Source organism: Patagioenas fasciata, chromosome 36, assembly GCF_037038585.1.
Source record: "Patagioenas fasciata isolate bPatFas1 chromosome 36, bPatFas1.hap1, whole genome shotgun sequence".
NCBI classification, from domain to species: domain Eukaryota; kingdom Metazoa; phylum Chordata; class Aves; order Columbiformes; family Columbidae; genus Patagioenas; species Patagioenas fasciata.
Window position 1 is genome coordinate 3,771,089 of NC_092555.1, and position 18,063 is coordinate 3,789,151.

Below are 18,063 nucleotides of genomic sequence, written 5' to 3' on the forward strand. Positions count from 1 at the left end.
GCCCCTCGCGGCAGTCACCGCCCCGCCGGAGTGACGTCACTTCCGCCCGTTGACCCGGATGTTGTTGCTGCAACCGCTGCCGTAGGACTACGGGGGACGATCGCGGCGCTGCCGCCGCTCCGTCCTCTCCGCGCTGCCACCCCCCGCATTCAACCGACGGGCGCGCGGCGTGACGTCAAGACGGTGACGTAACACCTCCCCCCCTCTTCTACTCGGTCGGGGGGCGGCAGCGGCGCGAGCCCCCCCCAGCTCCCCCGGTGCCTTTTCTGCGCCTGCGCGGAGCCCACCCCGCCCCGTCGTTGCCATGGCGACCGCGGGAGGCGGGGTCTGCGCGGGGGGCGGGGCCGGGCTGGAGGAGGAGTGCGAAGTGGTGCGCGTGCGCGTCAAGGTAAGGGGGCGAGGCCGAGGGGGCGGGGCCACGGGCGGAGAGGGGGCGGGGCATCGTGGAGGGGGCGGGGCGCGCGTGGTGGGCGGAGCTCTGGGTCGCGGGGGCGTTACCGCGGGGGAGCGGGGTGGGGGGTGTGTGGTGGGAGCGAGCCTTTCCCGCCGAACGCGTTACGTGAGCGGCGGCGGCCAATCAGCGGCGCTGAGCTGGGGTCGTGCCGCCGGGACCGGCCGCCATCTTGGGCCGGTGTGAGGGACCGGGCCGGTGTCACCTCCGGGACCCCTCACCCCCTCCCCGCAGAAGAGCGAGGGGCCGCTGCCGCCCGAGTTCCGCTCGTTCGCCGTGGACCCGCAGATCACGTCTCTGGACGTGCTGCAGCACATCCTGGCCCGCGCCTTCGACCTGCAGGGGTGAGCCCGGGAGCCGTCACCGCGCTGACCCCGCTTCCCCCGCGGGAGCCGTCACGGCGCTGACCCCCGGCCTCCCCTCAGGAAGAAAAGCTTCTCTATCAGCTTCGCCGCCCGCGACCCGCAGGGCCAGGAGACGTTCGTGCCGCTGCTGAGCGACGGGGACCTGGCGGCCGCATTCACCTGCGCCCGGCCCACCCTGCGCCTGCGCCTGGACGTGCGGCCCCCGGCCGAGAGTGAGGGGGGCGGGGGGCTGAGGGGGACGTGGGTGGCTGGGGTGACTGAGGGGGACATGGGCATCTGGGGGTTCAGGAGGGGGTGAATGGGATATGGGCATTTGGGGGGGTCAGGCGGGAGTGAGGGGGCCGTGGGTGTCGGGGGGGTCAGGAGGGGGTGAGGGGGAAATGGGTGTCTGGGGGGATCAGGAGGGGGTGAGGGGGCCGTAGGTGTCTGGGGGGATCAGGAGGGGGTGAGGGGGCCGCGGGTGTTGGGGGGGTCAGGAGGGGGTCAGGGGGACATGGGTGTCTGGGGGGATCAGGAGGGGGTGAGGGGGCCGTGGGTGTCTGGGGGGGTCAGGAGGGGGTGAGGGGGCCGTGGGTGTCTGGGGGGGTCAGGAGGAGATGAGGGGGATATGGGCGTCGGGGGAGTCAGGAAGGGGGTGAGGGGGCCGTGGGTGTCTGGGGGTTCAGGAGGGGGTGAGGGGGCCGTGGGCGTCTGCGGGGGTCAGGAGGGTGTGAGGGGGCCGTGGGCGTCTGGGGGCTCAGGAGGGGGTGAGGGGGCTGTGGGTGTCGGAGGGTGCGGGGGCTGGGGCGCCGTGCAGAGACCCAGGCGTGCGGCTCCCGCAGGCCCGCTGCTGGAGGACTGGGACATCATCAGCCCGCGGGAGGTGGCGGCAGCCGAGCCGCTCCCCGAGCGCCGCTCGCTCCTGGCGGCCGCGCTGCCCTTCACGCAGGCCCTGTTGGCACAGGTCGGGGACGTGGGGATCTGGGGGGTTTTGGGTGTCTGGGGGGGTGTGCGTTCCTCACAAGTTCTCGTTTGGTCCTTTTAGTTGCCTCCTAGTGCTCTGTCAGCCTCCATTCTATGTTTCTGGCTGCACCTAAATTCTTTCCCAGTGCTCCTGTTGCTGTCCCAATCCCTTCCCGCTGATCTTTCATACCTTCCCGGTGACTCCCAGTGTTCTGCTGGTGATCCCCAGTCCCCTGCCAGTGCTCCCAGCTTCCGTTTAGTGCTGGTTAGTTACCCTCCAATGCTGCCAGCCCCCTCCCAGCGCCCCTGTCCCGCAGGTGGGCCGGACGCTGGCGCGGGCGCAGGCCGCCCTGTCCTGGCCCGAGGGATCCCCCCCGTCCCCCCCGCCGCCCCCCTGTGCCCCGCTGAGCGACGCCGACCTGCGCACGTACCTGGGCCCCGGCGGGCGGCTGCTGCGGCCCCACGACCTGCGCCTGCATGTCTACCACGGCGGTGTGGAGCCCGGGCTGCGCAAGGTGAGACCCCTGGATCCCCCTTGCGTCCCCCTGGATCCCCCTTGCGTCCGTCTGTGTCCCCCGATCGTTTTGCTGTCCCTCTGAATCCCCTTGTGTGCCCTGGTCCTCCTGCTGTCCCCCTGAGCCCCCTCATGTCTCCTGAATCTCTGATGTGCCTCTGAGCCCCCTGGTGTCCCCTTGATACCCCTGGTGTCCCTCTGACCCCTCCTGTTGTCCCCAGGTACCTGCTGGGTGTTCCTGACCCATGTTCGTCCTTCCCTGATCCCTGTTTGTACCCCCGCGAGGTAGCTACTGGGGGTTCCTGACCCACACGTTTCCCTCCTGACCCTGGTTTGTCACCCCCCAATCTTGGTTGTCCCCCCAGCTGCGTTTTTGTCCCCCCACGTGGTGTGGTGGTACCCGCTGAACGTGTTTTTGTCCCCCTCCAACCCCCATTGCACATTGTCCCCAGGTGGCGTGGTGGTCCCGGCTGGGTGTCCCTGGCCCCGTTTGTCTCCCCGACCTTATTTCTGTCCCCCCAACCCCGTTTCTGTCCCCCAGGTGGTGTGGCGGTACCTGCTGAACGTGTTCCCGGCGGGGCTGTCAGGCCAGGAGCGCCTGTCCCACCTGCGCCTCAAGGCCGCCGAGTACACGGCGCTGAAGGCGGCTCTGGCCGCACATGCCGCCCCGGCCGAGCTGGCGCTGGTGGCCGCCGCCGTGCGCAAGGATGTGGTGCGCACCGACCGTGGCCACCCCTACTTTGGCGGCCCCGAGGACGGGCACCCGCACCTGGCGGCGCTGCAGGCCCTGCTCACCACCTTCGCGCTGGGCCACCCGCGCCTCTCGTACTGCCAGGGCATGTCGGACGTGGCGGCCCCGCTGCTGGCCGTGCTGGACGACGAGGCGCAGGCGTTCCTCTGCTTCTGCGCCCTCATGCGCCGCCTGGCGCCGCGGTTCCGCCCCGGTGGCCGCGGCCTGGCCCGCGCCTTCGCCCACCTGCGCCGGCTGCTCCGCCGCGCCGACCCGCCCTTCTGGGCCTTCCTGGCGGCTCGCGGCGCCCATGACCTGCTGTTCTGCTACCGCTGGCTGCTGCTGGAGCTCAAGCGCGAGTTCGCCTTCGAGGACGCGCTGCGTGTGCTGGAGGTCACCTGGAGCTCGCTGCCCCCCACCCCGCCGCCCCCCGAGCAGGGTGTCCCGCTGCTGGGGGCTCCGCTGCGCACGCACCAGGGGCTGCAGGAGCGCAGGGGGATGCGGCCACGGCCACCGCGGCGGCGGCGGCGGCGGCAGGAGGATGAGGACCTCAGCGGAGTGGCCAGCGGTCAAGGTGGGGACGTCCAGGAGGGTCCCGGGAGCTCCAGCGATGTCCAGGGTGCTTCCAAAGGCTCTGTGGATGTTCCGGAGGATCCCACCAGCTTCGGTGACAACCAGGAGAAGCCAAAAAGCTCCAGGGACATCCAAGATGGTTGCAAAGGGTCTGTGGACATCCCAGAGGTTCCTGCCAGGTTCGGCGACCATCAGCAGAAGACAGAGAGCTCCCGTGATCCACAGGAGGGGCCCAAGAGCTCCAGCAACATCCAAGGTGGTTCCAAAGGTTCCGTGGATGTCCCAGAGCTTCTCGGCAGCTTTGGTGATGACCAGGAGAAACTGAAGAGCTCCAGCGACCCCCAAGGTGCCTCCAAAGCCTCCACTGTTGTCCCAGAGGGTCCCACCGGCTTTGGTGACAACCAGGAGAAGCCAAAGAGCTTGAGCACCATCCAAGAGGGTTCTGAGAGCTCCAGGGACATTCCCAGTGGCTTCACGAGCTCTCGGGGTGACAGCGAGAAGCCCGAGGTCTTCGTGGATGTCCAACCTCATCTCGATGGCCCCTGGAATGACCAAGAGGGTCCCAAGGTCACCCAGGAGACTGGTGGCAGTGCTGAGGTCCCCAGGGGTACCCAAGGGGACCCCAAAGTGTCCAACAGCAATGGCCAAGACCTCAGTGGCCCCAAAGACGTCAGAGAAGGCCCTGTTGCGTCTAAGGAGGTTGGCCCAGAGCCTGCTGGTGCTGAGATGGTGCACGGAGGTACCGGTGCTCTTGAGGAGATGAGTGAACCATCCTGTGTCTACACGGGGGTTCGTGGAGACCCTGGCATCCCCAAGAAGGCCAGAAGGGACCCCAACACCCGTGGCAACCCCAGGGACACTCGCCAAGGTCACAGCGTTTCTAAGAAGGGGCATGAAGGTGCCGACCCCGTGGAGAAGGTGGGACGTGACCGTGGTGCGTCCAGGAGGGCCGGAGGGAACCCCCAGGTGTCCAGAGAGGTGAGAGGAGACCCCAGAGAGACCAACGAGGACTCCAAAGAGGTCACTGAAGTCTCCAAAGAAGTCGATGGAGTCCCCAGGGTGCCAAGAGAAGTTGGTGGCACCCTCAGAGGAGTTAGTGACACCATCAAAGAGGTTAGTGATGCCTTCAGAGGGGTTGGTGATGCCTCCAAAGAGGTTGGTGATGCCCCTAAAGGGGTTGGTGATGTCCCCCAAGAGCTTGGTGACACCCGTATTTCCCCCCGGGAGGCGGTTGAAGACCCCAGGGAGGTTGGAGATGTCCCCAAAGGGGTCGGTGACCCCCCCACATCCCCCCTGGAGGCCCCCGCCACCCTCCAGGACCCCTGGGGCGGTACGTGGGCCTGGGAGGACTCGTCCTCCTCCTCGTCCTCGTGCTCCTCGTCCTCGGAGGAGGAGGAGCTGGGGCTGGAGGACGACGGGGCGCCGCTGCCGCCGCCCGCCGAGCTGGGCCAGGGGAACCCGTTCCTGCTGTTCCTGTGCCTGGCCATGCTGCTGGAGCAGCGCGACGCCGTCATGGCGCGCGCCGGCGACTACAACGAGGTGGCCATGCACTTCGACCGCCTGGTGCGGCGGCACCAGCTGCCGCGCGTCCTGCACCGCGCCAAGGGGCTCTTCGCCAGGTACCTCGAGGGCTGGGGAGGGGCCCCGGGCGGGCATGGGGGCAGTGGGACCCCATAGGGACCTGGTGGAACCCTGTGGGGACCCAGTGGGACCCCACAGGGACGCGGTGGCACCCCATAGGGACCTGGTGAGACCCCACAGGGATGCAGTGGGACTCCATAGGGACCTGGTGGGACTCCATAGGGATGTGGCGGGACCCCACAGGGACATGGTGGGACTCCATAGAGATGTGGTGGGACCCCACAGGGACATGGTGGGTCTCCATAGAGATGTGGTGGGACCCCACAGGGACCTGATGAGACTTCATAGGGATGTGGTGGGACCCTACAGGGACGCAGTGGGACTCCATAAGGACCTGGTGGGACCCCACAGGGACGCAGTGGGACTCCATAGGGACCTGGTAGGACCCTACAGGGACGCAGTGGGACCCTATAGGGATGTGGTGGGACCCCATAGGGACCCCACAGGGATGTGGTGGGACTCCACAGGGGTGTGGGGGGATGTGGTAGGAACCCACGGGGACTTGTGGGGTGACGTGGGGACCCCGTAGGGACTTGTAGGTCTTCTTTGGGGGCCTCTGTATCACCACGGGGAGCACAAGGTCAACATGGGGACCCCATGGGGACCTGTAGGGTCTCTTTGGGGACCCAAAGCCACTGTGAGGCCCCATAGGACAATGTGGGGAGCCCATGGCCACCACATGGGGACTTGTAGGGTCTCTTTGGGGACCGTGGGCCACCTTGGGGACATGGGACAATGTGGGGACCCGTAGGGCAGCACAGAGACCCCATAGAGCCCCCGTGAGCCCTGAGTTCCCCAGTATGAGCCTGTACAGCCCAGTGCCTCCGCCCCCGGGGTTCGTGTCACCTTGGAGCGTCCCAGTCCAGACTAGCGCCGTCTCTGTGGGGACGTTCGTCACCTTGGGGACAAACCAGTACGAACCAGCACCATGTCCCGACCGGGAGCTCCTGGATCTGCGCTGCGTTGGGCTGACCAGTATGGACCAGTATGGACTGGGAAGGGTCTGGAGAGCCGCCTAGGAGACCCATGTGTGCATTGGCTGGACCAGTATGGACCAGTATGGACTAGTACGGCTGCCCAACTGGGATCGCTGTGTTGACGTGGCCTTCAGCCATCCCAGCATGGACCAGTATGGACCAGTACAGCCGCCCAGCTGGGAACTCTTCACCTGCGTGGCCTTGCGTCCTCACAGTACGGACCAGTATGGACCAGTACAGTGTCTTGCCTGGCATCTCTTCACCTGCGTGGCCTTGCGTTCTCCCAGTATGGACCAGTACGGACCAGTACAGACCGGTAGGGCACCACGACTGGTGTCTTAATGCACATACAGGTTCTCCCAGTACGGACCACTACAAACCAGTTCCTGCCCCCACCACCCCACCCTGGGTGCCTTCTTATCCCCTTCCTTATTTATTAACACCCCCCCTGCCACCCATGGGAGGGACCCAGGCGTCCGGAGGACCCAGGCGTCCGGGGATCTGTCAGGTGCCGAAGTTGTGAATAAACCCGACGCCCAGAACTGTTGTGTGGGGTCTCCCAGTATGGACTGGGAAGGGGCTGTGGGCTCCCAGTATGAACTGGGTAGCTATAAGTATGGACCGTGAAGGGGTCGTGGTCTCCGTTGCGGTGCAGGAAGCGTCCGGACGCCTGGGTCCCTAGTTTGACCGGGGCTGAATGGGGCCAGGTCGCCCCGAGTGCCTCCCATTTCTTCCCAGTATCACCAGTTTCAGCCCCATCGCTGCCTGTGTTTGCAGAGGGGCTGCTCCCAGTCCCAGTTCCCCCTCCCAGTTCCCCCAGTTCCCCCTCCCAGTCCGGAGGTGACGTCCTGGCCACCTTGGGGCCCTGGGTGCTTCCGGGCGGAAGAGGCCTCTGTGAGGGACCCAGGCGTTTGGAAGGGGACCCAGGCATCCGGGGGGGACCCAGGCGTGCGAGGATGAGCCGGGGGGACCGGGGGGGTCCCGTGGGTGGGGACAATGTCCCATCGGGGCTGCTGCAGGAGCAGGAAAACCTGCGGCTGTTCGAGCTGCTGGGCCGGAAATGTGTGGTGAGGGGACGGGGTGGGGGGTCAGGGGGTTTGGGGGGGTCCCATGGGGCCTTGGGGGGACCCTGAGTGGGGGTTGGGGGGGGTCCCATGGGGGGACCCTGAGGGAGGTTTGAGGGGGTCCCATGGGGCCTTGGGGGAGCCCTGAGGGGAGTTTGGGGGGGTCCTGTGGGCCCTTGGGGGGACCTTGACGGGGGTTGGTCCCATGGGAGGATCTGGGGGGGATTTAGGGGGGAACTGGGGGGAATTTGAGGGGCTGGGGGTTCCCTAGGGGGAGTTTGAGAGAGACCTGAGGGGGGTTCGGGGGACTGGGAGGGGTTTAGGGGCTTTGGGTGGCGGTTAGGGAGGTGTTCGGGGGTTTTGGGGGGACTGAGGGGGGGTCTGTGTGGGGTTTGGGGGGGTCAGTGTGTTTTGGGGTCCGTACCCCCTCGTCCTGGCAGGCACTGGCCACGGCGGTGGCGCAGCTGGTGGTGGCCGAGCCGGGGGGCGTCCCGGGGGGGGCCCCGGGGGGGTCCTGGAGCCCCCGCGGCAGCGGCGTCGCCTGCCTGGTGCGGGACAGCGCGCGGCGCTCGTACTTCATCCGCATGTACAGCCTGGTGGTGAGTGGGGGTCCGGGGGGGTCCCAGGGGGTCCGGGGGGGGCTGGGGGCTCCCATTTCATCCGCATGTACAGCCTGGTGGTGAGTGGGGGTCCGGGGGGGTCCTGGGGGGTCCGGGGGGAGGCTGGGGGCTCCCATTTCATCCGCATGTACAGCCTGGTGGTGAGTGGGGGTCCGGGGGCGTCCCAGGGGGTCCGGGGGGGGCTGGGGGCTCCCATTTCATCCGCATGTACAGCCTGGTGGTGAGTGGGGGTCCCGGGGGGGTCCTGGAGGCTCCCATTTCATCTGCATGTACAGCCTGAGCATGAGTGGGGGTCCCAGGGGGGTCCTGGGGGGGCTCCCATTTCATCTGCATGTACAGCCTGAGCGTGAGTGGGGGTCCCAGGGGGGTCCCGGGCGGGGGGTCCCATTTCATCTGCATGTGCAGCCGGGTGGTGAGGGGGGGTCCTGGGGTCTCTGGGGCTCAGGGGGTCTCAGGGGTCTCTGCTCAGTCCGACAGCCTCTGGTGGGAGCAGGAGCTGCAGGGGGGGATGGGCTATGTCTGCCCCACCCCCTTCTTCCACACCTTCACCTGCCACGTGAGTGGGTGGGGCTGACAGCTGCACGGGTGGAGCTTTGTGGGTGGGGCTGATGGGCAGTGGGCGGGGCTCAGGGCAGACCTAAGGGATGTGAGAAGGGTGAGGGGCGGGGCCTGTTAGAAGTAGGCGGGGCCTGTTAGAAGTAGGCGGGGCCTGATAGAAGTAGGCGGGGCCTGATAGAAGTAGGCGGGGCCTGATAGAAGTAGGCGGGGCCTGATAGAAGTAGGCGGGGCCTGATAGAAGTAGGCGGGGCCTGATAGAAGTAGGCGGGGCCTGCTGCCCATGGGTGGGGCCCCTTAGATGTAGGCGGGGCCTGCTGCCTGTGGGTGGGGCTTGTTAAATGTAGGTGGGGCTTGTTAAATGTAGGTGGGGCTTGTTAAATGTAGGCCGGGCCTGTTGCCCGTGGGTGGGGTACGCTGCCCGTGGGAGGGGCCTGCTGCCCGTGGGCGTGTCCCGCGGGGGGCAGGCCCCTGATTTGCTGCACAGGAGGGCCGGGCGGGGCTGAACTTCGCGGACGAAGGGGAGGCGGCCGCGTTCCAGGAGCGGCTCCAGGAGCGGCTGCGCCGGCGCCAGCAAAGGGCGGGTGAGAGCGCAGCCCCACAATGCACCGGGGCACCCCCACAAGGCACCCTTAGACCCCCTCACCCCCTCTCTCCCCTCCCCAGAGAAGCGGCAGCTCCCGCCCCCCCCGCCGCCCGTCGGTGGGGAGTCCCGTGGGTCCGGGGGGGCGACAGAGCGACGTGGGAGCCTGACCCGGCCCCCCATGGCCTTGGCTGATGGCAGCGGTGAGTGCTGCCCCACACTTGGGGGTTCCTGCCCCACGGTGGGATCCCCCCCGCCGCACAGCAGGTTCCTGCTTCCCGCAGCCCCCCCGCTGCCGGCCGTGCCCATCGCCAACCCCGACATCACGGAGTCGCGGTACCGGGGGCTGCCCAGCCCCACGGCGGGACCCCCGGCGGCCCCCGTGCCCGGGGAGCAGCGCAGGGGCCGCAAGAAAATCTCCAAGGCTGACATCGGGGCCCCCTCCGGCTTCAAGTGAGGCTGGGGGACGCGCGGGTGTGGGAGGGGCATGGGTAGGTCCAGCCATGGGGCAGGCAGCCCCACAAGTGTGGGGCAGCCCCTCACCCCCTGGCCCACCCCCAGGCACGTCGGACACATCGGCTGGGACCCCAACAATGGCTTTGACGTACGTGGTGCCCGCGCGTCCCCCCCATTCCACTCCCACGGGGTGGCCCCGAAGGGGGGTGGCGGTGACCCCGGGGGTGGCGGTGACCCCACAGAGGGGTGGCGGTGACCCCGGGGGTGACGGTGACCCCAGAGGGGGGTGGCGGTGACCCCGGGGGTGGCGGTGACCCCACAGTGGGGTGGCAGTGACCCCGGGGGTGACGGTGACCCCAGAGTGGGGTGGCGGTGACCCCGGGGGTGGCGGTGACCCCGGGGGTGACGGTGACCCCAGAGGGGGGTGGCGGTGACCCCGGGGGTGACGTGACCCCCGCGCAGGTGGCCACGCTGGACCCCGCCCTGCGGACGCTCTTCGCCCGCGCCGGGATCAGTGAAGCCCAATTGGCCGATGCCGAGACCTCACGGCTGATCCACGACTTCATCCAGGGCCGGGGGGGCCTGCAGGCCGTGCGCGCGGAGATGGGACAGGGTGAGCCCCCCAGCACCCCCCGGCCCCCCCTGCTGCTCGTTAATGCACTAATTAAGGTCTCTCTCTCTGCCCCACTCCCAGGTCCCCCTCCCCCACCAAGCCGCGGGACCACCCCGCCCCCCCCCGCCGGGACCCCCCGCAGCCGGCCGCTGCCCCCCCAGCCGGGGGTTCCCCCCCCACCCCCTCGCAGTGGCCCCCCTGTGGTTCCACCCTCCCGCCCCATGGCCCCGCCCCCGGCCCGCGGCTCCGCCCCTCCAGCTGCTGCTGAGGCTCCACCCCCTCCCCCACCCCCCCCACCCCCACCCCCTCCCGGAGGCGGCGGCTCCACCCCTGCGCCCCCCCCGGCCCGGGGGGCCCTGCTGGACCAGATCCGCCAGGGGGTGACGCTCAACAAGGTCAGTCAGGGGTCACAGGGTGGGGGGGTAGAATCCCATGATCCCCTGTGGTTGCCATGGTGACGGGGGCTGTTTGGAGGTCCCCTCTCCCTGAGCCCTGCTTTGCCCCCTCCAGACCCCCGAGGCCCCCGAGGGTGCTGCCCTGAGTGCCGGGGGGCTGGTGGGGGCCCTGATGGACGTGATGCAGAAGCGCAGCCGCGTCATCCACTCCTCGGGTGAGTGGGGACAGGGGGGGAGGACGCGCCACCCCCGGGGAGGCACCCCCGCCCGGCTCCTCTTGACCCGCCCCGTCCACAGATGAGGCCGAGCCTGGCGAGGAGGACGATGAAGACGACGAATGGGACGACTGAGCCCCCCCGGGCTGGGGGGCGCTGTCCTGTTCCTGACTCTTCCCTCCCCGAACACCCGTCCCGCCCCTCGCAAGTGCCCAATAAAGGCACGCACGTGGCTGTGTTCGTTAATTAGTGATTGTTGCTTATTGACGAGTAATGAGCCCTTGGTGTGTCAAGTAGGTGTGCGGCCTCTTAGCCTCGAGAGGCGTGGGGGGGAACCACGGGAGCCTCGGGGGGGGGGGAGTATATCCCATGACCCTTTGATGTTGGGGGGGATATATCCCATAATCCCATAAGGCTACTGTGTGGGGGATGTATCCCGTGAGCCTTTGCCGTGGGGGGGGGGGATATATCCCATAATCCCCTGGGGCTGCTTTGGGGGAGGGGTGGTGCCCGGTATGCAAATGAGGCGCTGCCGCTGCCAATGGGAACCGGGCGGAGGCGGAAGTGGCGAAAAAAAAAAAAAAGGGGAAAAGGAAAAAGAAAAAAAAAAAAAAGAAGTCAGCGGCAGAAAATGGCGGAAAATTTAAAAGGTGCGCGCGGCCGGGCGCGCGGGGCGGCGGTTTAACGGCTGCGGGGCGCCGCGCGGCGCTTCCCGCCCTTTTTCTCTGAGGGGGCGCGCGCGGGGCGGCCGTTGGCGGGGCGGGGGGTCCGGTCCGCGCCGGGGGGTCCCGGGGGGTTCCGCGGGGTCGGGGGTGCCGGGGTTTCCCGGTGGCCCCGCCGCCCGTGACGGCCCCGCCCGCAGGCTGCTCCGTGTGCTGCCTCTCGTCCCGGTGGCGGCTGCAGCAGCTCTGCCGGCTGGAGCGGCTGCGCTGCCGCGCGCTCGGCGTCACCCGGCGCAACCTGGGCGACTTCGAGGTGGAATTCCTGTGCGACTACAAGCGCGTGCGGGTGAGCGGAGCGCAGCCCCCTCCTCGCGAGCCGCGACCCCGAACGGGGCCCCCGGTGTCACCTCAGTGTGCCCTGGGAGCTCCCCGGGCTGCCCCCGACACCCCCCGGGTGTCCCCTGAGCCCCGGGACGCTGGGGTCCCGGCCACCCTGAATGTCCCTGGGAGGCGCTGGGACACCCCCGGGAGCCACCCGACACCGGGGGTGCCGCCCTGAATGTCCCCTGTGCCCCCCCCGGACCCCGACACCCCTGCCTGGGACCCTCTGTCCCCAGGAGCCCCCAGACACCGGGGTCCCCGTCATCCTGAACGTCCCTGGGAGGTCCTGGTCCCCCTGACACCCCCCCCCCGTCCCCGTTTCCCCCCCCAGGACGAGGACTTCTACCTGGTGAAGTGGCGCGGGTACCCCCGGGCCGCCAGCACCTGGGAGCCGCGGCGGAACCTGCGGTGCCGGGGGCTCCTGCGGCAGCTGCACCAGGACCTGGCGCGGGCGCCGGGGGGGCCGGCGCGGCCCGGCCCCAGGGGGCTGCCCCCCCGTGCCGCCGCCTTCCTGGTGCAGAAGGCCGAGCAGCGGCGGGCGCTGCGGCGCTGGGAGCGGCTGCTCAACAGCACCCGCGGGCACCGCGGCCGCATCGTGGTGGAGAACGAGGTGGACCTGCACGGGCCGCCCCGTGACTTCGTCTACATCAACGAGTACAAGGTGGGCGCCGGCGTGTCGCTGACGCCCGTGGCCGTGGGCTGCGAGTGCCGCGACTGCCTGGCCGAGGCGGCGGGCGGCTGCTGCCCCGGCGCCTCCTGCAACAGGTTCGCGTACAACGCGGCGGGGCAGGTGCGGATCCGCGCCGGGCTGCCCATCTACGAGTGCAACTCGCGCTGCCGCTGCGGCGCCGACTGCCCCAACCGCGTGGTGCAGCGCGGCATCTGCTACGACCTCTGCATCTTCCGCACCGGCGACGGCCGCGGCTGGGGCGTGCGCACGCTGCAGCGCATCCGCAAGAACAGCTTCGTCATGGAGTACGTGGGGGAGGTGAGCGCCGCGGGCGGGGCGGGGTGGGGCGGGGTGGGGCGGGCGGGGTGGGCGTGACCCGGCCCCGCCCCCGCCCGCGCAGATCATCACATCGGAGGAGGCGGAGCGGCGCGGGCAGGTGTACGACCGGCAAGGGGCCACGTACTTGTTCGACCTGGACTACGTGGAGGACGTGTACACCGTGGACGCCGCGCACTACGGCAACATCTCACACTTCGTCAACCACAGCGTGAGCAGGCCGGCCGGGGGCGGGGCCTGGAGGGGGAGGGGCCGGTGGGAGCTCCACCCACTGGAGGGAACAGCCCCTTCTTTGGGCACGAGTGGGAGGGGCCACATCAAAGGGGAGGGGCTTCCAGCAGCATGGGGGAACATCCCCTTGGATGTTCCCTTGGATGGCTCGGCCGGGGTGGGGGGCGGAGCTTGCCGCAGCACCGCCCAATGTGTGAGCTCCCCCCCAAGGGGCGTGGCTTTCCCCGGCCCCGCCCCTGAGCCCCACCTGGGCCGCAGTGCGACCCCAACCTGCAGGTGTACAACGTGTTCATCGAGAACCTGGACCAGCGACTGCCGCGCATCGCGCTGTTCGCCACGCGGCCCATCCGCGCCGGGGAGGAGCTCACCTTCGACTACAACATGCACGGTACGGCGCGCACCGCGTATGGTGGGGATCAGGCTGTGCCCTTAACCTGTGTTATGGGGGATTGGGCTGTACCAATGCTGTGATTTACTGGGTCGGGGGGGGAGGTCAGACTACCCTTGCTGTGGTTTTGGAGGGGGTCAGGCTGTACCATTGCTGTGGTTTCGGGGGGGTTCAGGCTGTACCACTGCTGTGGTTTCCGGGGGTTCAGGCTGTACCACTGCTGTGATTCTGGAGGGGGTCAGGCTTTACCACTGCTGTGATTCTGGAGGGGGTCAGGCTGTACCACTGCTGTGGTTTCGGGGGGTTCAGGCTGTACCACTGCTGTGATTCTGGAGGGGGTCAGGCTGTACCACTGCTGCGGTTTTGGAGGGGATCAGACTGTACCACTGCTGTGTGGTACAGGATGATCAGGCTGTACCGCTACTATGGTTTATTGGAGAGTTCAGACTGTACCACTGCTACAGTTTGGGGGGGGGCAGGCTGTACCATTCCCCCCCCCACCCCTGTTTCCCCCCACAGTGGACCCGGTGGATGCCGAGAGCACCCGCATGGACTCCAACTTCGGGCTGGCGGGGGGGGCCCTGGGGGGCTCCCCCCGTGCCCGCAGCCGCATCGAGTGCAAGTGCGGGGCGGCCGCCTGCCGCAAGTACCTGTTCTGAGCCACAAACACGCTTGTTACCGCAGCCGCTGTGTGCATGGGGAAGGGGTCGGGGGGGTCACGCGTGCTGGCGGCGCCACACGATGACGGTGCCGGCGGCGTCGCTGGAGGCCAGCAGGCTCTCGTCACAGTTGAAGGCCACGGCCAGCACGGCCCCGCCGTGGCCCTGCAGCGTGTTCACTGTGGCCCGCGCCGCGCGCCCCACGTCGAAGAAGTGCACGCAGGCGTCCTCGCTGCCTGTCACTGCAGGGACGGGGACAGGGGTGGGATCGACCCCCTGGTGTCCCCCAGGGACCCACACAGGTGTCCTGTGTCCCCCACGTCCCTCACGTCTCCATGCAGGCTCTCTGTGCGCCTGATGTCCCCTATAGACGCATGCAGGCACCACATGCCCCCCATGTCCTTAATGTCTCCACACGTGCGCTCTGTGTCCCTCTGTGCCCCTCCGTGTCCCCACAACCCCGTGCAGACTCCCTGTTCCCTCAGCGTCCCCACGCAGGCTCCCTGTGCCCCCCACATCCCCAGTGTCCCCATGTACCCATGCAGAGTCCCTGTGCCCCCAGTGTCTCCAGTTACCCATGCTGACCCCCTGTGCCCCCAGCGTCCCCATGCAGGCTCCCTGTGCCCCCATCCCCAGTGTCCCCAGCGTCCCCACGCAGGCTCCCTGTGCCCCCCACGTCCCCAGTGTCTCCATACAGGCTCCCTGTGCCCCCCACGTACCCACGCAGGCTCCCTGCCGGAAGGACATGAGGGGACAGAAGCAGCTCCGCACCGGCTGCTCGCGGTGCCGCGTGGGGAAGCTGCGCCGCAGCCGCAGTCCCGGCGCCCCCGAGCCCTCCTCCTCCACCACCCTGGGGACAGGGACATCATCAGCCCTGGGACCCCCAGAGCCCCCTGGACCCCCAGAGCGCTCCGGTCCCCCCACCTGAAGAGCAGCAGGCGGTCGGGACAGGCGTTCACCAGCAGCGAGGGGTCGGGCGCCTCCCGGCTGGCCCAGGCGCGGGCCGACAGGGACGTGATGGAGCCACCGGCCTGGACCAGCACCCGCGAGGCCTTGGTCAGCCGGCCTGTGGGGGAAAACGGGGGCTCAGCAGCACGCAGCCCCCCAGAGCCCCCCCACCCAGAGCCCCCCGTACCAGTGCCAGGGTCACAGAGGAACGAGGACACGGAGCCGCAGTCATCGCCGGCCCAGAGGACGCGGCCGGGGGCGTCGAAGCAAAGCGCCAGGACCCGGCCGGGGAGCCGCCCGGCCCCGCCGCGCGCCGCCTTCCCCGTGGAGATGTTCACCACGCGCACCATGTGCCGGGCGCTGCCCACCTGGGGACGGCGCGCAGCTGGGGACACGGCATGGGGGGATTCTGGGGAGATTTAGGGGGCCTAGAGGCAACCAGGGGGGCACAGGGGGATTTAGGAGGATTCTGGGGGCAATCAGTCCCAGGGAGATTCTGGAGGGACTCAGGGGTGTCCTACAAGCAGTCGGGTCGCAGGGGGCCATTAGAAGGTCGTAGGAGGATTCAGGGGCGCCCCGGGGGCAGTCAGGGGTGTGGTGGGGGCTGCGGGCAGCTCGGCGGGGGTCCCGGCACTGACCACGGTGAGGTTGTTGTTGAGCGGCTGGAAGGCGCAGCACAGCAGCGCGGCGCCGTCGGGGTCGCAGACGCGGCGGATGCAGCGCCCGTCGGCCGGCGCCCAGAGCCGCAGGGTCCCGTCCAGCGACGCCGACACCAGCACGTCGTTGGACAGCGACCAGGCGAAGTCGGCCACGCCGCCCGCGTGGCCCCGCAGCACCCGCAGCACGGCCGGCGGCCCCGGCGCCAGCCGGCACACCGAGATGGTGCCATCCAGCGAGCAGCACGCCAGCAAGTGCCGCTCGTCGTGCGCAAACTGCACCTTGGGGACTGCCGGGGGGGGTCAGCGGGGGACACCGGCCCCCCCCGACCCCCCCAAACCCCCCCGGGACCCCCGTACCGGCGTTGTCCACGTGCTGGTCGAAGACGTGGAACACGCCGGTGAACGCGTAGTTCTCGCTCAGCGTCGTGTCCCCGGCCATGGCCCGACTGGCCTCGGCCAGCGGCGTGGGCACCACCCCGGGGGGGCTGCGAGGCGGGGGGGGTCAGCACTGCCACCCCAGCACCCTCAGCCCACTCCCAGTGCCCCCCCAGTGCTCACCGCTCATCAGGGCCCCCCCGACCCCCCCCAGCGTGGGAGCCGCGGCTCAGGGAGCGCCGGTGTCCTCGGGTCCCCCGCGGGTCCTCCTCGAAGTCCTGGGGGGGGAACACGGCTGTGGGGCGAGCGGCCAGGACCCCCAACACCCCGAAAGAGGGGCTGAGACCCCACAGCCCCCCCAGACACGTGCTGCACCCCCAGAAAGGCTGCTGTGACTGTGCACCCCCCAGGAAGGGGTGGCAGCCCCCTCAAAAAGGGCTCACAGCCCCTGGGAAGGACTCACGCTCCCCCAGCAGGTGTCTCCCCCCAAGAAGGACGTGCAGCCCCCAGTAGCTCTGTCTCCCCCCAAGAAGGACGTGCAGCCCCCAGTAGCTCTGTCTCCCCCCAAGAAGGACGTGCAGCCCCCAGTAGCTCTGTCTCCCCCCAAGAAGGACGTGCAGCCCCCCAGTAGCTCTGTCTCCCCCCAAGAAGGACGTGCAGCCCCCAGTAGCTCTGTCTCCCCCCAAGAAGGACGTGCAGCCCCCCAGTAGTTCTGTCTCCCCCCAAGAAGGACGTGCAGCCCCCAGTAGCTCTGTCTCACCCCAAGAAGGACGTGCAGTCCCCCAGAAGGCCTCAGACGCCCCAGAAGGTCTGTCTCCCCCCCAAAAGGCCTCAGACCCCCAGAAGCTCTGCCCCCCAGCAGTCTCCCCGCACCTCCATGCGGTCCAGCGTGGTGCGGCTGGCGCGCAGGGCGCTGCTGCTGTGCGCCCGCCCGCTGCTCTGCTCCGACAGGGCCCCGTAGCGCTGGGCCAGCAGCCGCCCGCGCACCCGCAGGTACCAGCGCCGCGCGTCCCCCCCGGCCGGGGCCGCCTGCGCCTGCTCCCGCAGCAGCTGGCTCCGGCGCCGCACGTACTGCGTGCGGAACTGCGGCCAGCGCGGCGTGCGGTATGCGGCGTACCTGGACACGGGGGGGGTCACGGCAGCGGGTACACGGGGGTTTAATGGGGGGGGGACATGGGGCACACGGCAGCGGGTACATGAGGGTCACAGGGTGGTCACTGGGGGGGGGACCAGGGGATCACGGGGGACACGGCAGCGGGTACACGGGGGTTTAATGGGGGTACACGGGGGGGTCACTGAGGGGGACATGGGGGTCATGGCAGCGGGTACACGGGGGTTTAATGAGGGGGACATGGGGGTCACGGCTGCGGGTACACGGGGGTTTAATGGGGGTACACGGGGGGGTCACTGGGGGGACATAGGCGTCACGGGCGGTCACGGTGGGGGAGGGAGGAGATGGGGAGACAGCGCTGGGGGGAGCGGACGCACCCGTGTGCTGCAGGGACGGGGCAGGGTCGGCCCCCACCCCTGCAAACGGACCCGGGGATCGCGGTGTCTCCCCCCCCTCCCAGCGGGACTTGGGCATCGCGGTGTCCCCCCCCGGTAAAGGTCCCTGGGGATCGCGGCGTCCCCCCCCCCCGCTCTGAACGGCCCCGGTGTCCCCCGATGGGCCGCGGTCGCCTCCGCCCCGAAAGAGCCCCGGGCTTGGGTGTCCCCCCGGCTCACCGGGCATCCACGGCGAGCACTTGCTGCCACACGGCGGCCATGGCGGCGGCGGCCGCACCGGGGGGCCCTGCGGGGGAGCGCGGTGAGGCCGGGGGGCCCGGGGCCGCTGTCAGCCGTGCCGGGGCGGGGCGGGGGGCGCTACCTGCCCGTCCCGCTCCACCTCGCCGGGCGGGGCCGGGTCTGGGACGGGCCGGGACCGGCCCCTCCGAGATGGTGGCCCCCGCCCCCGCACAAGATGGCGCCGGGCGTCGCCCTGGCGACGGCGCGCGGCGGTGGGCGCGGCCCTGCCCGCCCGTAGGGGGCGGTGCCGCCCGGGGATTGGCGACGTTCGCGAA

At 69.4% G+C, this 18,063-nt stretch overlaps 4 protein-coding genes across 10 annotated transcripts; 3 read left to right on the forward strand and 1 right to left on the reverse strand.

The window, feature by feature from the left end:
- The first annotated feature begins 28 nt into the window (after positions 1 to 28).
- Positions 29 to 6,735, forward strand: TBC1D25 (TBC1 domain family member 25). Of its 2 annotated transcripts, XM_071801236.1 has the most exons (7): positions 29 to 388; positions 686 to 795; positions 877 to 1,028; positions 1,638 to 1,759; positions 2,076 to 2,273; positions 2,814 to 5,194; positions 5,526 to 6,735. In XM_071801236.1, exons 1-7 carry the CDS (start codon positions 305 to 307, stop codon positions 5,743 to 5,745), a joined length of 3,267 nt encoding a protein of 1,088 aa, XP_071657337.1. In that variant the 5' UTR covers positions 29 to 304; the 3' UTR covers positions 5,746 to 6,735. The 2 variants fall into 2 exon arrangements, with proteins under 2 accessions (XP_071657337.1, XP_065715666.2); XM_065859594.2 differs by having other exon boundaries at positions 2,814 to 5,668.
- A 135-nt stretch (positions 6,736 to 6,870) lies between these two features.
- Positions 6,871 to 10,940, forward strand: WAS (WASP actin nucleation promoting factor). 3 transcript variants are annotated; one of them, XM_065859596.2, is made up of 11 exons: positions 6,871 to 7,260; positions 7,698 to 7,856; positions 8,347 to 8,433; positions 8,920 to 9,016; positions 9,099 to 9,218; positions 9,300 to 9,468; positions 9,577 to 9,619; positions 9,934 to 10,084; positions 10,166 to 10,479; positions 10,595 to 10,694; positions 10,777 to 10,940. In XM_065859596.2, exons 1-11 carry the CDS (start codon positions 7,150 to 7,152, stop codon positions 10,827 to 10,829), a joined length of 1,404 nt encoding a protein of 467 aa, XP_065715668.2. In that variant the 5' UTR covers positions 6,871 to 7,149; the 3' UTR covers positions 10,830 to 10,940. The 3 variants fall into 3 exon arrangements, with proteins under 3 accessions (XP_065715668.2, XP_071657339.1, XP_071657340.1); XM_071801238.1 differs by having other exon boundaries at positions 9,099 to 9,468; XM_071801239.1 differs by lacking the exons at positions 6,871 to 7,260; positions 7,698 to 7,856 and adding an exon at positions 8,080 to 8,097 and having other exon boundaries at positions 9,099 to 9,468.
- Positions 10,941 to 11,267: 327 nt separating this feature from the next.
- SUV39H1 (SUV39H1 histone lysine methyltransferase) lies at positions 11,268 to 14,107 on the forward strand. 3 transcript variants are annotated; one of them, XM_071801186.1, is made up of 7 exons: positions 11,268 to 11,344; positions 11,557 to 11,702; positions 12,069 to 12,398; positions 12,503 to 12,725; positions 12,808 to 12,954; positions 13,233 to 13,362; positions 13,882 to 14,107. In XM_071801186.1, the coding sequence occupies exons 1-7, from the start codon at positions 11,326 to 11,328 to the stop codon at positions 14,105 to 14,107; spliced, it is 1,221 nt and encodes a 406-aa protein (XP_071657287.1). In that variant the 5' UTR covers positions 11,268 to 11,325. The 3 variants fall into 3 exon arrangements, with proteins under 3 accessions (XP_071657287.1, XP_065715653.1, XP_065715652.1); XM_065859581.2 differs by having other exon boundaries at positions 12,528 to 12,725; positions 13,882 to 14,045; XM_065859580.2 differs by having other exon boundaries at positions 12,069 to 12,725; positions 13,882 to 14,045.
- On the reverse strand, positions 13,778 to 17,988 carry WDR13 (WD repeat domain 13). Of its 2 annotated transcripts, XM_065859578.2 has the most exons (10): positions 17,871 to 17,988; positions 17,729 to 17,795; positions 16,877 to 17,120; positions 16,187 to 16,281; positions 15,986 to 16,113; positions 15,608 to 15,915; positions 15,157 to 15,337; positions 14,946 to 15,087; positions 14,741 to 14,871; positions 13,778 to 14,263 (listed from the first exon to the last, which is right to left on the reverse strand). In XM_065859578.2, the coding sequence occupies exons 2-10, from the start codon at positions 17,767 to 17,769 to the stop codon at positions 14,079 to 14,081; spliced, it is 1,455 nt and encodes a 484-aa protein (XP_065715650.1). In that variant the 5' UTR covers positions 17,770 to 17,795; positions 17,871 to 17,988; the 3' UTR covers positions 13,778 to 14,078. The 2 variants fall into 2 exon arrangements, with proteins under 2 accessions (XP_065715650.1, XP_065715651.1); XM_065859579.2 differs by lacking the exon at positions 14,741 to 14,871 and having other exon boundaries at positions 17,729 to 17,983.
- Between the last annotated feature and the right edge of the window lie 75 nt (positions 17,989 to 18,063).